Source organism: Cryptomeria japonica, chromosome 5, assembly GCF_030272615.1.
Source record: "Cryptomeria japonica chromosome 5, Sugi_1.0, whole genome shotgun sequence".
NCBI classification, from domain to species: Eukaryota; Viridiplantae; Streptophyta; class Pinopsida; order Cupressales; family Cupressaceae; genus Cryptomeria; species Cryptomeria japonica.
The window spans coordinates 317,505,876-317,524,117 of record NC_081409.1 but is presented as its reverse complement, the minus strand read 5'-3'; the positions used below and the strand labels follow the sequence as shown (position 1 = coordinate 317,524,117).

Here is an 18,242-nt window from a genome sequence, read left to right as displayed (position 1 = left end):
ATAATAACGAATTAACAAAAAACAATGACAAAATCTCACATACTTATTTTATTATATTTATTATTTTTATTACAATATTTAACCAGACAAGTACCCTATATGACACTTGTTTAATTACTATACATATTTATATTTTCACTTAATTAATTAGCCTACATTAGATGGCATTTTCCCTTCATAATCTCTCATGTAGGATGAATTCTGAATATTTATGCTGCCTAATTATCTATGTGAAAGGGATTTTATTCTCGCTTTTGTCTTGAAAAAACATAAATCAATGTATCAGGAACATGATTCGAATCTTTCCCTTCCACTACACACAATTTGTGGCTAATTGGGTGGTTCAAACATTTGCAAATGTCAATTAGGTACATAGATTTTTAATTGCTTCTCATTTATTTTCTGGTGAACTGAAAGCTTCAGCATGATTTAATGGCACCCATACGGCACCCAATAAAAGAGGCCTTGTCATTCTCGATATTGATTCCTGCTGGTACCATGTCTTCTAAAGAAATAAGTGCGTGCAAAGAAAACAGTGGGTGGGTATGTTCGTTCTATCAGATCGGATACAATTCGTCATACTGGCATTCTAATATAAGTATGGCCAGTCGTGTATATCCTTACTTGTGCTTACCTTTCTTCTTCATCTTTGACCCACTTCTTTGTTTTGTAAGACTAATTCTAACCGAAACATAGGATGCAGGAAACAATTAAATGATGGTGAAACAGAACATTTCCCTGGTGGTCATATTGGCTGAGCTACTTTTAGCGGTAGCCTCGAATGGGGTTTGCTCACCGGGGAGTTGCCAGGCTCACGACATTTGTGCCAAAGATAGTGACTGTGCAGCTGATCTTAAATGCACGAATTGCAGTTCTGCGGATGACATGAATTACAGATGCACCAGGTTTAGTGTCACTGATCCTGTTTCTCAAGTACCTAGTTTTACATTGCTTTTGGGTCAATTTATTGTGTAGGAAATGTGTTTATTAACTTCATTTATCATATAAACATTCTTCTAAATATACAAGCACGAATTGCTTTGATGGGTGGTACAAAGTTCAGACCATTTTGTCCTAAAGGTTGATTGAAGTCATTATATCTTTTAAGTTACAAACCTTGCAGATTCAGTGGTCTCAAAAATGTTGGTTTGTCAGACATATCTTTCATTTAAGATTGTTTTGTCCACAGTGTATTGGATTGTAGTTTTCTTAGAATTGTAATATTCTTCTGGGATCAGCTGCCTGTTAGATTAAGTTCCAGTGTTTCAAGCCTCTCTACTGAGCCCATCGTCAGGGATAAGGATAAATTTTATCTTCGGTTGCACGCCTTACATATTATTTGTTTTCACAGTTCAAAATGCATTTGCTATAGTGAATATCTTATTTTTTATTTACGCACCTGAACTATTTTCAACGTTATACAGGATATTTTTGTGTATTTGATGTGGATAGGTAGGCGATCTGCCCTTCAACAGATATTCATGGCTTACAACCCACAACTCCTTTGCAATTGTTGGAGAGAAATCCTACACGGGCACCGAACGGATAACATTCTGTAACCAAGAGGATAGTGTGACCAATCAGCTGAATGTATGTTATATACCCTTGAATTGTTACTTTTATTTCTTGTAAGTCCCAACAGTGCGATGAGGGTCTCTGGTTCTTCTAGTAATTTTGCAAAATGGTACTCATCCTTTTCTTCTTAGTGCTTTAAGATAATGTTTGATGGGGTTATTGGTTTCTTGCAGAATGGTGTGAGAGGACTTATGTTGGACATGTACGATTTCGAGAATGATGTTTGGCTTTGCCACTCTAATGGTACCTGCTTCAACGTTACAGCTTTTGTAAGTCAAGTTCTTAACCTCTTTTTCGCCCAAAGGGTTTTGAACTAGTAACAGCACCGTAAGGGGTAATGATTATAAGATAGTTGCCAGTGACCTATGCATGCAATTGTAGCTCTTCATTCATTTCCACATAGAGCTCTTGTAAATGCTGCACACCCAAAAATTGATGGGATGCACATAATGGTGGAATAAAAACAATCAAAAAAACAAAAACAATGCTTATAGTAACAGAATCGAGTAGGAAGCAAATACAATTGCAGCCATTTCACTACCAGTAATAAACAAGCTCTAAGGACAAAGCACCATGTCTTTGAAGTCTGAAAAGATATCAGTACAAAATGAATTGATAAACTTGTTGACTTACTCTACCCATCATTTGCTATATTTTTCCAAAAGCACTTTGGCATACCATTGAAAGTTCAGCGATGTCTACTCAATCATCAGGATGTACATTTGATGGTATTTATTAATTAAATGAAAATAAAAAACACATTATATTTTATTTTTAATTAATTAATAAGTCTGGTGAAAGGTGCAGTCTGATGTTTAGATAGATAGTACGTGAAAGTTTCGGACTGTATGCAACAACAAAAATATTGAAGCCTCACTCAACTCAGATCAGACTCTACCATTCCCACATGAATGGTTTGGTTTTGCCTGACAGAGAAGCTACCGGGAAAGCATTGGTTTTCTCCAAAATTTTAAACTATTAAGAATGTGGTTGGTGGTTCAAAACCGATGTCCTACTTGGGATAATATGTGCAAGTGGGCCTTCCAGGGTCCCTCGATGTGCGTTTTGTGTTGTAATAGTGAGGAGTGTGTTTCTCATCTTTTTTTTCAGTGCTCCTTTTCCAAGGAGATATGGTACTTCTGGTGGTGTGTTTTGTGTTTGGAACCAGGCCTGCTGGCATGTCTCTTCTTTGTCTGAGTTTTGGGCTCACTAGGGTAAGGCCCTTATCAAGACTTTTTTTCTTTAGGTTGCTTGGGCTTTTGGTCCCACCTTTATCATCTGGCATATTTGGTTGGAGAGAAATTGTAGGATTTTTCATAATGCTAGGATGTTTGCTCAACACTTGTGGTGGAAAATTATTCATTCTCTTCGGGAGACTGTCTTGGCAAAGTGTGACTTGGTTGGAGATGTGGATCCTGGAGATGTTGCTCTTTGCAATCATCTCAATTTTCCTCTTTAGGGAGGTGCTCTGATGTGTGTTGGACAGGTCATGCAAAATAGATGTAGACATCTTTTGCGAAAGATACATCAAGAAGGACACTGGACCCCTCTTCCTTAGGGACTTTTGAAAATTAACAATGATGGTTCATCACGGGGGAATCTTGGTCATCCTAGTATTGGTGGGGTTGGGCGTGATAGCTCTGGTGATATTCAGTTTATCTTTTTAGTTTATAAGAATCTTCATACTAATAATTTCATGGAGGCTCTTGCCATTTTGTATGTTGTGAAGGGTGGTTGTGTTCTTGGTTGGCAAATGATTATTTGTGAATCTGATTCTCAGGTGGTGGTGACTTTGCTGAATGGACAACGGCTAGATGATGTTAGTTGGTACTTAGCTTTGGTTATTAGATAGATTCTTCAGTTGTGTGGCTCCATGGAATCTGTTACTTTTAGTCACATTCCTAGGGAGTGGAATGGAGTTGCGGATTGTTTGGCCAAATGGGCTTTTGATCAAATGCAGAGTTGGAATATTATGGATAGGGGACAATTACCTTTGGAATTGTCTCATGTGTTGGATCACTTAGTGGAAAATGATAGGGTTGTGTAATGCTCTTTCTTTGTTGAGCGGTTGGCCCTTCTTGCTTTGTATCTCCTTTTGTGATTTAATAAATTTTTACCCCTCTTTTGGTTTCAAACGAATAAAAGATGAATTTGATTTTTGTACGCTGTTCACACTAAAAATGATTTCAAATCTCACTGAGAAATTTATTACCCCTTTAAAATTAATCAGGTTGTTGTGAAAATAGGTTAATTCCTGACTGACATTTATTTTTTGATTGTCTAATTAATTATAACTGAAGGCTTTACCATTCAAGGCTTGCGGGGCACAAAATCTAGAGATCAAAAGGTGAAACAGGTAGAAGAGGTCAAAGGGTTGTAGTTCAATTAGTTGAGCACAATTGGTGAGGATGATGGTATGTGACAAAAAACCCTTCATCAACTTTCAAACCTCCAGAGGTGCATTCAGGCCAGTTTGATATTTAGGTAACTTTGTCAGACAGAATCCCCTGCACATGGCTGCTAAACAGGAATACAACTTCTAATTTAGATGTATGCTTACTCATATTGTTGTAATCCACTATATAAAGAAAGAGATGCCAACATCCATGTAATCTAACTATTTCCACAATACTAGAAGAAGGTAAAAGAGATGATAATAATTCACCGTCTCCTCCACCAGCAGGTAGTCTAAAGTTGAATTTTGATGAGGTAGCGAGAGGTAGTCCTGGGTCAGCTAGAGGTGGTTTTGCTATTAGAAATGAAGTAGGGAAATTTATTTATGGAGGCTCTCTTTTCCCAGGGATCTGCACAAACACCAGAGAATAGGAAGCTCTGATAGCTGGTCTCAGAGCTGCCAAAATGGAAAAACATTTGATTGTAGAAAATGATTCCTTCATTGTCATTAATTTGATGATTAAGAAGCAAAGTCCAAGTTGGATGTTAAATCGTATGACGAATAGGCTATCTGTATGAGTCAATCCTTTGATTCTACCCAATATGTCCATTGCAGAAGGCAGCTTAATGTTGTAGCAGATCTCTTAGCAAATGAAGGAACATACAGTCTCAATTTGAAGGCATGGCCTAATTTACAACCAAACCTACAGTTTTAACCCCCTTAATAAAAGTGGGTCTTTTCTAGGATGTTATCACTACAATAATTATTTCATGTTAGGTCGGCTTGAATGCAGAAGCAGATTATTAGTTGGTGAGCAGTACAGTTAGTTAAGCTCACTCATTCAAGGTGGTGACAGTAAGTATTTTTATCATTTGATGCATCATTTCTGAGAGTATACTGAGGTTTAACATTAGGTGTTGCAATGGTAATAATTGTGATGCGGTAAAAGTGCATTTATTTGTCATCATTAGAATGAAGGTTGTTGTTTGAAGAGTATGTGGAAGGTGGTGTTCGTCTTATGTTGCACCTGCATGATGTGATATTATTTGATAAGTAGGAGATATTTTCCACAGCAAGTCAAATTATGATATTGGTATCAGGATTCAACTGTGAGTTTTTGAATCAAACTCATTGACCCATGTTTCATGAGTAGTGATTCACGAGAACCCTTCTCTCATGAGAATGAATGATATACTTAGCACTCATTGCATCTAGGTGATGCTCACAAAGTTGGGTCAACCCGGGAGGTCACCCATCCTAGTACTACTCCAACTCAAACACACTTAACCATGGAGTTTCCCCAAGATTAAGTCCACTTAGCTTGCAGTTACCTAGATTCTAGACCATGTATATTAGGCAGTACAGTGGTAGCTACTCCTTAAGCCAGAAAGGGAAATAGTGGTTTGCTCTTCTATTATATGGATAGGTGGCGATGCTGGGCACAAGTGGAAAGTCCTAGAAAAATTTGCAGAGTGATTAATTGCCTAGCATGGAAGGGCTTTTTTTGGTGCAATGTGAAGGGATGGCTTTGTCTTAAGGAGGTATTTCAGATAGATGCCTACAATGCATATTTGCATGCAGGGATCCAGTCCTTTAGGGTTGGTTAAAGTTGTGTTGGGTGCACAGTTTCATTGGGATGGATGCTACTCCAAAACGGTGATTCAAGAGGTGTTCATTGCGAATCTAGTGCAATATCTCCCAATGTTGAAGTTTGCCGTCTAGGTTCTGAAAATATTTCTTCTGGATTAGTTTCTAGGCATGATGATTCCAGACATTGATTAAGTGGCTGGACTCAGGACTGAAGGTGCAAGAGTTTGAATTTTTCTGAATGTGTAGGCTCAATGTCTTCTCTGTATTTGCAGGAAGCATCACCAAATTTAGTAGAGAAGCTGAGGTGCGAGATACGTGTGTTGCGCGCATACTGTGACGATGTTGGCAAAGTTCTCTCTAGTTTGCATAGAAACCACTTTCGTGGTTGGTTGGAGGTTGGCAACAACTATACGATCCTTTTCTTCTATGGTTCCTCGGTTCATAGGTCTTGATAGTGCAGGGAAATCTGCTACAGAGTAAGGTTCCCCATGCTTCAAGGAATTTGCTGGGAGCAGGCTGGCAATCAGAACGCCCCTAGGGTGGCGGAAGGAGTGGATTCCATTCAAGGCCCACAGTGAGGAAGGGAATGGTGGGGTATTGTGTGTTAGGTTTATTTGGTCTTGTGGTAGGGTGGTTTCATGGTTGGATGTTCCTTCTTGGTATATCGCTAGTCTTGGGTATTGCATTTGAGGGTTGTAGTAGGTTGATCTATTGTTTTGTTAGTTTTTGCTTGATGGCTGTAGTTCACGGTCCGGTCATTATGCTATGCTTTCTCATCTGGATGATTATTTATTAATCTTGGTTATGGGCAGGGGCCCCTATAGAACCCCCCATTAATATAATTTATATATATATAAAAATTGTATCTGAGGCAGTGCAGGGGAATTGAATATTGAAATTTCAATGATCAATTAGTGTTGCAATTGACAAGAATGGTCATATCTAGAAACAGGATTGAAAAAGAATTTGATATGGCTACCCGTTACCCTGTTCACGTGATAATATTTTCAAAATTTTCAGCACAATTGGTTCAAACTTCAAGCAGTTAGCCAAAAAGGTTTTTTTTTGGCTGGGAGATATATTCTTCTATTTGTCTTGTTAGTGGCTGTAATAATTGAAGGTATGGAGGGGAATTAATGGTTGAAATTTCAACATTCAACCACCGTTGCAATCAGGAAGAAGTTCTAAACATTCAGATTGTATTTTTTTCAAGTTTGAAAATAAGCTTTAGATTTCACTAAGCACCATCACCCATTCACACCTAATATCCAAATAGTATGTAAACTCTCGTTGCCTGTAAACTAGTACAGACCTCGATGAGGGCTAGGTTTCATTTGATAAACATTTTAAAGGGGACTATTGGCGTAGCATCTCAAATGATTGTTGACACAAAATGGAAATCCACTTATGATATTCAAATTAGAGCAAGAATATGCCATTCTAGGAGATCACAATAGGGAGAGATCAAACCAAGTATTGTAATTAATTTATTATCAATAATTGCTTGAAAAATTATGCATGGACATAACAGCTGCAACCTTCATCCTCAAAGGACTCAATTTCTTTGTTATGTTGTAATACACATTTAATAGCAAAACAATATGGATTTAATATGGTTCGGTTCCTGAAGCTTTCTGCTAATGTTCCAAATATTTGAAATCAAAGTTGCCAATCAACCATAAGTTTAAGTCAAATCAACCACTAGCTCCAATAAGCCAAGTTGACTTTGAAATTCAGAGGGACCTCCATCTGCTACGGTTAGTCCAACTATTCCTAGAACCATTTGTTTAGGACCCCTAAAGAAACTCTTGAGATTCAGTTATTTTCAAATTCTGACTCGCTCATGTTATTTAGAGGTAGTGACAAATTCACTGGCTTATGTTATTTAGAGATTAGACGAATTGACAAATTCACCAAATCATGATCTCTTAAGATGGGTGGATGATCATTTTGAGAGGGCCCATCTCGTAAAATGAGTCCAGCAATTGCAAAGCCTTTTGCTCGACAGGCCTAAAGAAACTCTTAAGATTTGGCTATGTGCAAAGGCGAACCGGTTCTTGTAATCAAGAGGCAATGACCAATTCACCAGGTCATGAACGGTCTCCTATGAATGGTGGATGATCGTTTGCAACGAGGCCTGCCTGGTGGGTAGCATCATGCCATTCACAGAAATCCACTACTATTAGGCAGGATAAATCGAGGCATATGTATCGTTATTTTATATAATTATATCACACATAACAGCTTCCAAATTCTACACATAAGCTGCAAATTTCTTTATTTTGTAACAATGCAATTAATTGGGTGGAAATAATGGCCTGAAACCAATAATGTTGAGCTTGGCTTCTATTGAATCATCAATGGCCAATCTCAAAGATTACCAATGGCTAATACCATACAATTTATATCAGAGATCTTAGTTGTAATATTGAAAGAAAAATGGTATAAAGTGACCTGTAGATAACTGTGAGCATTGTATGATGTAAGGCAGATAGAAATATTCCTAAGCTTGAATCTGCGAACATTAGTGTCTTTAACAAAGAGAATTTGTTAAGATATATATAATTTGAATTTAAGCTAGTGAGGCTCAGGGCTCAAAAAATACCCCATGCTTATTAGGATAACCGAGTGTAAAGCTCTTCACTGAAGAATATTTTCAGCAGTGGGAATGCATTTGTTGCTAAGCCCGGGCAATCATGGTAACCAGGCAATTACACCTAATTGCAAAACAAATCACTCCAACCCTGCCTTGTGAATGGTGAAAGTCCAAATTCTCACCTCTACATAACTGGCAAGAGGTTTTGCACTACCAAATTAAAAAAATTATTCCATCTGCATGCCAATTGCTTTTCCAGTTATTGTGATTAAAAGAGTCTTTGCTTGATTTACCATTTTATTGTTTCTGTAAGGACTAAGGACAGATCATTAGAAAATTCCGTTCCTGCCTTTACTACTAATTTACTAAAGATGATATTATATGCAAGAAGTTTTTTTAAACTATAGTAACAAAATTCAATTAAAATTGAAATTCTCTATTCAGCAAGATAGGAAATTTAGTTGTGTTGCATAATGTTGCAATCGCAGGGGAAACAACTTCAAAAATCAGTTTATTTTTAAGTTTTATGATATCTGATGTTTCTATAAATATTTTTTTTGGACTACTTTTTTTCTTAACTCACTAAGTTTTACTTTTACAGATGCCTGCCATCATTACATTGAAAGAGATTGCGGCATTCCTGGCAGCCAATCCATCTGAAATCATCACAATCTTCATTGAAGACTATGTCAAAGCCCCCAAAGGCCTAACCAAAGTCTTCACTGCTGCTGGACTGATGAAATACTGGTTTCCAGTCTCAAGAATGCCCCAAAATGGCGAGGATTGGCCCACTGTAAATGACATGATCAGCAAAAACCAGCGCCTCATTGTCTTCACCTCTCAGTCATCTAAAGAGGCCTCTGAAGGAATTGCTTACGAGTGGAAATATGTGGTTGAGAATCAATGTAAGTTTAGTCATTCTCGAGTCCAATCCTAAACTTGATTCCTCTACTTTTGGTGTAGATTTATATTTGTGCATAGAGTGGTCCAATTTAATTAGGGGGAATTCCTTATTTTGGTCTTCAAGTGCATGGATTAGTTTTTAAAAGTAAATTGATCCTGATTCTTTAGGTGGATCTCTTCTTTTAGTTTTTGGGAATTTCTTTTTTTGATGAAGATTTGCATGCAAGTAAAATGATTTGAGTTGTCTAGAAAAAATCTTTTCTTTTGGTCTTTTGGTGTGGATTTACATTTACAAAGACAATGATCTGAGTCCTTGAGGAAAATTCCTTTTTTTGGTGTTTTACAGTGCATTTACATTTGCAGGCAAAGCAATCCTTTCTAAGATGATTTGAGTGCTTCATATGAATTCCTTTCTTGATTCTTTTTGTGTAGAATTACAAATACAAGTAAAATGATAAGCATGGCAGAGATATTTTTGTTTGCAGATGGTGATGAAGGTTTGCTAAATGGAAGCTGTGTGAATCGGGCCGAATCGAAAAACTTGACTTCTAAAAGCCAGTCGCTTTTCTTGGAGAATTTCTTCCCTACTATTCCCAGCATACCAGAGACCTGCAGCGTCAATTCTGACCGGTTATCAAACATGCTTAATGTGTGTTATGAGAAAGCAGGCAAAAGATGGGCTAATTTTCTAGCAGTGAATTTCTACAAGGTAGGTGCTCCAATCTCTCCTAATAACTAAAAAAAATGATTTTGTGGGTGAACAGAGTTACAGAAGTATATACAATAGAATTTAGTATGTCTTTGTATACCATACGTGCAGAGAAGCTATGGGGGAGGTGCATTTCAAGCTGTTGATAAGCTGAATGGACAACTCATCTGTGGCCGCAATGATATTACAGAATGCCAGGTGTCTGAATTTCAACATTTTAACTCATCCTTTTAATGCTTTGTTATGCCCATGGGAATATAAATCTGGAATACCTTTGAATGTATCACAATCTAACTACACTCTTGTTTTGGGGGAGGCTATAGGCAGCCTTTAAGACTGGATTCAAATCCGCTGCATGCTTGATTGTAATCAAACATGTTTGAATGCACCCCAAGCTTCCTGCATATTATTGCTTATTAGAATTTTAGGCGAGTTAATGGAAAATCTTTATTGCAGGGTGGATTTAGATTGGCTAAGATTTGTTATGGTATCTCAACTGTTCCACCCTTTTTCTTATATAAATTTTGTGCAGGATTATCAGAGTCATTAAAGCAGTTTGGATTTCAATTTAGGTCACAGTTGAACCAATAGCATATTGTTATATGAATATCCGTGCAATCGTGCTACATATATTTTTCATTTGGTTTTATTATGGGCAAGGTTATGGGCAGCCTTTTAGATACTCTCTGTTTATGTGTACTACCAATCTTAGTCACTAGGTGAAACCTCTTGTGAGCTTCCATTAGGGTGTCTAATGTGAAGTAAATCTTGTTATATGCTGTATGACAATGTTCGGTTTATTCCCAAGTCCCAATCAAATGGTACCAAATTTTAACGATATATAGGGTCAATGGAAAGCAATCCGCTCGTAAACTCTTACCAGCAACCTTTGTCTTTTCGGAGGTAATTGTGAATTTAGATCTGAATTGTGTCTAAATTTATTTGACTTTCCTTATACCTCACATGAACAAATTGTATTTGATTTTCGGATTTTCCTTATAGCATTAGACAGCATCATACTTTTTTATAAATATTGAATAAGATTTATAGGCAGTTTGGGTCTAGATCAGGGTTATATGTGAAACAGTGACTGAATGTCACATTGCCATGTTTGTTATACTAAAACTACTTTTTCATGTCTTTTTAAAAAAAATGGATGAAACTGTAAGTACTCAAGAAATCTGAATGACTGTTACATAAACCTGATATTCCTTGTATCAAGGGTTTTTCATTTTTCATTTTTATTAAACCAATTCTAGGTGAGTTTATACGTACCCTAAGATGACAGAAGAGTAGAATCTTATGAAAGTTATGAGTGGGTATTTGTTTAGGAGAAATTGAGCAGGTCCTAGAAATGCAAGGATGTGTTTTACAGTCACGCCACAACCTTTTGGACAATTTTTTTCTTTCTCGAACAAGTTGCTAGTGGTATTCTTATTATTCTTTGTTGTGAAATAATTGCAGGCAAATGTTACTTCTGGAGTGTGTAATAACAGATATAATACAAAAGTGAGCCCAATGGGCAGTGCCTCCACTTAACTTGTAACAGACACCTCTGCAACCCCTCTTCTGTTGGATGTTCCATTTTCCTTCCGATGCTGCTTTTGTTGCCACACCTCATGAGTCTTTCTTATTCTTCCATGAATAAAGCTCTTGGAAATTGAATTTGTATGTAATTCTAATCCCAGAATGATTTCCAGCACTTTATGGCTTGTAGTGCACATTAGTAGGTTGTATACAGGCAAACTTTTTGTAGATTATAGTTGTCTATATCTACCTTACGATGTTTCCTTCGTTAACCATTTCCTGTATTAGCATTTGAAGGGCAACTTTGCATCGATAACAGTCATGGAATTCAGCCCAGTGTTCTATCTGAACCAGAGCATTCAACTATTCAACCCTGGTTGCTAGGGGGTCCTTCAAAATAATTGGTTATTTTGTAGTTATAAGGAAGTAAAATTAGCTAAGGGTAAACTTTATTCAATGTCAATCTAAAAGGCCAAGCTTTCAAGATATTAGTGTACATTGAAGTTGGGCATTATGATAGAAATTGGATGGATCATGTTATGGATGGAGGGTTTTTCTAAAATTTTACTTTCAAGTATGAAGAAATGTTAAAAATAATTAATTTTTTGGGTTGAAGGATAGACTTTCAATTGTTCAAAATGTTTAAAATGAGGACATAGGTAAATGATGTTTTAGAGTCATTTTGCACATTTATAATCTCAAAAAAAAAATTAAAATACATTTTTAATCAAATCACATAAAATGTAAGAATATATATTGTAGAAATATAATCTATTTAATAGCAATTAATTTCATCACATAACAATAAAACTCAAATTTAAAAGCAAAATCCTATTTAATTGGAAGGAAATCCATTTGACATCATTCTTCCAAGTAAAGTGCTCGGTGAATTCCTCCCTCATAGAGGTTAGTTAATATTTAAACAAATATTTTTTCAGCAATTTCTTTCCTTTTTCAAATTTTATTTGAAACAAATTTATACTTGGTTATGTTGCTTGTAGTTTGGAGTTAACTAATATTTATAAATATATTCAAAATTGAGTATCTATTTCCTATGGTATGATAAAAGAATAAGGATCCGGTCAACTACAGAGGGGGTGGGAAGGGGAGTAGATAGAAAAACTGATATAAACTTTCACCAATCTCATAATCAACTTCTCAAAGCAAACTCTAAACTAACAAGTTAAACCACTGAACTATAAATACAATATCACTGTTAGAATAAACCGGTTGACTGTTACAACAGATTAATTGTAAAACAACTTGAAACTCACAAACATCCAAACACTTTTATTGACATAAGTAAAATCTCATTTCAAATTGCTGCCGGTTATCATAACATATCAAAGTAGATTAAGCAGTTAAGAAATTCAACCATAGTAAACATAACCACAAAAACATTCACCACTTGACAATATTTTTGACGTGGAAACCCAAATGGGAAAAACCACGGTGAGATGAGACTTACAAGTTAACTATCTGAACTCTTCTGAAGTTCGCCCTGTTAGGAGCCAAGTCTGTTAAAGTTTTACAAAAAGTCTTGTTAAGAACAAATCTTGTTAGGGACCACCTGGTTAAGGGATTGACTACAATGCGCTATTAGAAGCAATACTCTGTGAGGAGTAACCTCAGTAGAGAGGATTTGAAATTCAAGCTAATGGACCACCTGGTTAGAAGATTTGAATAACACCAAGCTTGTTAGAGCTTACCCGGTTAGGGGATTTTAACTGTTGTAATTATTATAAAACAACAAGGATTTGTTTGAATAGCACTACACTTGTTTGTTTAGATCCTTTTCATGCTCTTATCTGCCTTTACACAAGCTGCAGATACATCATTTGGTTTGGCAACCACACACTCAACTACAACTTTGTCAACAATGAAATAAAACAACTCATTGACCTTATAAACAAATCAATAGGCCAGTAACACAACAAAAACCTAATTCTCATAGAGATTACAAACAAATCGGTTCAAGTATAACCGTTGGATTACATAACAATCTCTACACATCATTCAAGAAAGCCTTGATCGCTCCTTGATCACTGCTTCATCGAACTTTGTAACTCATCACGTGTTTTGCATTACATGCAATATACTTGCTCATTCCCAAGATAAAAACTGTTATCTCAACTCGCCAAAAACACTTTGAAACTCTCTTCATACAATATGCATACATGTCATAATCATTACTGCTCATCATCAAATCATAAACCAATACAACCAATTCACCAAACTTAATCGGTTAGGGTTTATCGAATCAACAGGTAGGATTTACTAATTCAACTCTTCAATACTTAGCAATATCGGTTCACTTCACAAACTTACCTACCGGTTACAAAACAATATTATAACAATATCATTACTGGTTAATTGACATCAATGACAACATAACATTTCATTAATGCAATCTTCATGCAAATGCCAACGTTTCCTTGCAAACGACCTCATCTAATTTAGAAAACAAAACCACTTCAACCCCCCTTTCTAACTTAACACTAAATTCTGATATTGTATATTTATGGAGTCAACGAGTTAAACAACACATGAAACACATCTCTAGTATTGATGGATCTATATAACTATTGAAAAATTATTGCTTGTACTTGCCCCATTCTAATTTGCCTATAGTTGGAAACCACTTTTTCTAGTTTCTTCAAACTGTCATGTCTTATTGTGTCAAGTTGATGCACAATGATAACAAAAATCAACAAAAAAATGGTTGTAGCTATAGGACAATATTTTTTCAATAAAAATAAATAATTTTTGCATGTTTCTATAGCAATGACAAACATCATACTTGTTATGATAGTGGTGCATATTTGGTGGTTGTGTGACTTCCAAAGGAGTCCCAACAACATTGGATTGTAGTTAGAATGTCTTTTTAGTAGCAGTTTTAAACACCTTGTTAGTAGTAGCTAAGCATTCTATCATACCTTCCCATTTCTATAGCTCACCTTATTGAACGACATGACTTTTTGTAGAAAACTTTATTTCTCTAACTTTTGTGGCAATTCGTTAGTTTTATATGTAATGCTATAGACAATGGGAAAGTTGAAGGTGTGAGATTTTGCCAAGATCAAGAGCTCAATGAAAAGTACAAAATAGAGACAAAATATTGATAGAAATAAACTGTATTCTATCAAGATGAAATACTGATCAACTGGATCATCAATCAATCAATTAATTAAATACAATGAATATGAGCTTGCTTATATAGGCAAGGCTATATGGATATGTAAACACACAAACATGACATGTGGCTCAATAAGAAACAAGGGTAGGTAGGAAATAGATGTGGTAGACAGAAGAAACAATATAATATTCCACACAAGGTGGATCACCCACCGAATGTGGAATGTAACAACAAGATAAGACCACAAAAGGTGGAAATTCTCCTACACACACTATCCCAATGTGGCACAAACACCCAAGTGTCTCATACCCAAACTACTATGATATGCATGTACCTAAGTAAACTTAAGTAAGGTGTAATAATATCCAACATGAATAATTAATTACACCAACACCCCCCCCCCCCCTTAAGTGCAACTTAGGAGAATGCACTTAAATCTACAATGCAACTAAGCAATGCAGATGGGTCCTGACTACTAGGCCATGTTAGGTACCCATATACAAATGCAAATGCATGCACAACAATGCAATCTCTCATAAAGCGGGAAAAGAGAGAAAAACCCAATGGGAAAAAACTCTCCCGAAAAAGAGAGATGAAAACTATATACAAAGAAATATCATAGAAGTATGTGAAGGACTAAACTCCATGTGAGGAAAAACTCCCCCACCATATGAGAGAAGAAGAAGAGAGACTAGGCAGCCCCCCCTAAATGTAGAATCTGCACCAATGGTAGAAGCACGAAGATGAATGAAGAAAGTGCTCCACGAACGTCAAACCACTTTCCTCCCCTTGGGAAGAAACAAAACCAAAAGTGTATCCATGAAGTCTCCCCAATCATGAAGGGAAGATGTAGGAAAAAAACTCATGATGTATGAAGTCTCCGAAAACTGCTCAAGTGTCCCCATGTCGATGTTGAAAGATGCCCCCTCCAAAGGTGGTGAACTGCTCCACACTGCTGAAAAAAGAACTCCAAGATCTAGTGGAGATGAATGTAGAACAATATCCAAAGACTCATGTCTCCTCTAAGGATAAAGAGACCTCCTCCAATTGATGTAGAAAAGTATCCACAATCATGTCAACCTCGAAAGAATGAACATGTAGAGAACGCACAAGAGGGTCAGAGTGTTCCCTCGCAACAATCGAAGAAGAATCATCTTCATCAAAGAGAAGATGAATGTCATCAAAAATGTCTCCCAAATTTGCAATGTGGGACTCCACAAACAAACCTGCAATGTCTGTCAAGTAGTCATCCCATGAAACTAAAGCTGGAAGACAAGGTATATCCTATTGCACTGAATCACAAGAAGGCAAAACTATCGCACTAGCTGCATCATTAGGTGCAATAGGTGAAGTGATATCAATAGGAGGAGATGAAATGGAAGGCTCAAGAACAGGGTCACATGTGAGAATCCCCAAGTTCAAGTACCCAAAGTTCTCAAAATCCGAATCATCAACATAGGAAGAATCAACCTCATCAATAGGACCAAAATGTGAAAAAGAGTACAACCGAGATGCATGATCAACCATCACAGTCGCAATGATAGCTCTAGTCTCCAAGTCTCTAATGATAACTGAATCAGGTGTGAACTCCACAATTTTCCTAGTTGCCCCATGTGTGATTTGATAGATAGAAAGAAGATTGTTTGTCAAGTGGGGTACACATAACACATCATTGAAGGATTTGTCCCCAATGGCAATAGATCCTTTCCCAATCACATCCATGTATGTATGATTGCCCATCAAAATCTGCGGCATGGTGCAAGGCTCAAATGAAGAGAACATAGACTGCGAAGATGCCATATGATGAGAAGCCCTTGAATCTAGAAGTCATCTCCCTGAATCATGACTCGTAGTATCACAAAGAGCTTGTCCCTTTCCTTCATCTATCCCAAAAGAGTGATCCTTTCCTTTATCTTTATCTTTGGAAGCCGAAGTAGACATTCTAAAAGGTATGTTGATTTTGTTCTTTTCAAGAAGATGCTTCAACTCATCAATATCCTTCTTGTAACAATGTTGTTCATCGTGTCAATATGCACAAAACAAATTGTCTTTATATGATTTCCTCTTAGGTGAGGATGTAGAATAACCTTGTTGTGGAGAGGAGGATTGTGTTCCATCTTGTTGTGGTATTGACTTAAGTTGCTTTTGATTCTTGCCTTTTCCTTGATTGCTTTGATTCCTTTTAGTAGCCACCAATGCTTGTGACTTTGAAGATTTGAGAATCTCCATCTTGGTCAACTTAGATTGCTCAAGTATCAACATCTCCGTGAATGCATCAAAGGAGGGAGAAGTGTATGAGGAACCTTGAACTAAGGGCAGGACCCCATGCGGCTACTTAGCTTATTTTGGCTAGCAGCTGCTGCTCAAATTTTTGAGCAGCAATTTGTGGAGCTGGTGGCCCCATGAAAGTTGAATTTTACTGTTTATAAAAACAAGCAGTTATTTTAAATTGTATTTTTAATATAATCTTTAATAATAATAAATTTTCACCTAAATTTTAGAGAAAAAAATGGAAACATAAAAAGAGGGAAAAAAATTGTGGAGCCACATATCATTTTTCTCAATAAGCAGTTGCTGCTTATTTTCAGCCCCCCCTTTTTTTGAAAGCTTATTTTTAATTTCTAAGCAGTAGCTGCTCCACTAAAATAGGGAGAGATTCCAATTTATCCAATTCCCCTAAATAAAAATTTGCATGGGGACACATCAACTGCTTAAATTTAAGCAGATAATGCACTTAAGTAGCCGCATGGGGACAGGGGGTAACCTATGGGTGTGAAAGCTAGATACAAAGGCTGCATACTCTGAAGGAAGCTTGTCCAACAAGTTATAAACCAATTGAGCATCCTTTTTGTCAAGTCCACAATCATTTAGCTTTGCTCTTAGCTCATTTGCTCTTGTGACATAATCTTGGATTGTATCAAAATCCTTGGGATCCAAAGTTGTGAGTTCACTATCAATCTTGTAGCCCTTAATCTCATCAACTTGACCATACAATTTCTGAGAAATATTCCAAGCCTCTTTAATTGTAGTACACTTATCAATGTGAAAAATGAGGTCATTTGATATATACTTTCTCAAAGTTCTAGGTGTCATAGCATTTTTAGTGAGCCATTCAATTTGAGCATTAGGATCAGGTGGCAATGTTATAGTTCCATTTACATAATGAATGTGTCATTTTTCCATTAGTTTACTCTATGCCTTAATCTTCCATGAAGCATAATTATGAGAAGTTAAAAGTGGAAATTTAGGAGAACCCATAGCACCAAAATGAATAAACACAAGATAGAGAGAGAGGTACAATCACACAAGACACCCCCCCCCCACAAATTCACTCAATCAAGAAACCCCCCCAAAAATGTGATTTGACACTTTATACTTAGTGCGTATACAATGGGCCACTTGCAAAACAAGGCAAGGTGGGCTTCTGATTTCAATCTTACAACTACCTCAAATAGGCTATAAGAGACTCCAAACAATACTGCAAGTGATCTAAACTGAGATCCAAGCAAAATACAAGTATCAAATAGGCCAAAAATGACCAAATATTGTAAGTACAATTCTACTCAAAATCACTGCACACTAATGGCAGATTATGAAAGTAGACGAAAAATTATGCACTTTCAAAAAAATGGCATTTGAAAAGGAGGTCGTATGACCTCGAATGAAGCCTCTGAAGTTGCAAAATCTGGGATTAGACAGGTACAGTCATGAAAATATGCAAATTCTGAAAAATCCGTCCATCAAAATCAGAAAACTCTTCCACCACTATGAAGAGCATGAAATTCTAGACTATTTCAAAAAAAAATTGCAC

At 36.5% G+C, this 18,242-nt stretch overlaps 1 protein-coding gene across 8 annotated transcripts; it reads left to right on the top strand.

Annotated features, from left to right (window-relative positions):
• The first annotated feature begins 377 nt into the window (after positions 1–377).
• LOC131062689 (PI-PLC X domain-containing protein At5g67130) lies at positions 378–11,839 on the top strand. Of its 8 annotated transcripts, none has more exons than XM_057996421.2 (8): positions 378–539; positions 704–933; positions 1,453–1,590; positions 1,749–1,844; positions 8,758–9,061; positions 9,545–9,768; positions 9,880–9,966; positions 11,233–11,839. In XM_057996421.2, exons 2-8 carry the CDS (start codon positions 715–717, stop codon positions 11,305–11,307), a joined length of 1,143 nt encoding a protein of 380 aa, XP_057852404.2. In that variant the 5' UTR covers positions 378–539; positions 704–714; the 3' UTR covers positions 11,308–11,839. The 8 variants fall into 8 exon arrangements, with proteins under 8 accessions (XP_057852404.2, XP_057852395.2, XP_057852380.2 ...); XM_057996412.2 differs by having other exon boundaries at positions 697–933; XM_057996397.2 differs by having other exon boundaries at positions 378–543.
• The last annotated feature ends 6,403 nt before the right edge of the window (positions 11,840–18,242 follow it).

What these genes read in the sequence shown, in the direction of transcription:
- LOC131062689 (XM_057996421.2), top strand. Translation starts at nt 715, where the DNA reads ATGATGGTGAAACAGAACATTTCCCTGGTGGTCATATTGGCTGAGCTA. An exon ending in TCACTGATCCTGTTTCTCAA is followed by an intron (nt 934 to 1,452) that starts GTACCTAGTTTT and finishes TGATGTGGATAG; the next exon opens with GTAGGCGATCTGCCCTTCAA. An exon ending in ATGATATTACAGAATGCCAG is followed by an intron (nt 9,967 to 11,232) that starts GTGTCTGAATTT and finishes AAATAATTGCAG; the next exon opens with GCAAATGTTACTTCTGGAGT.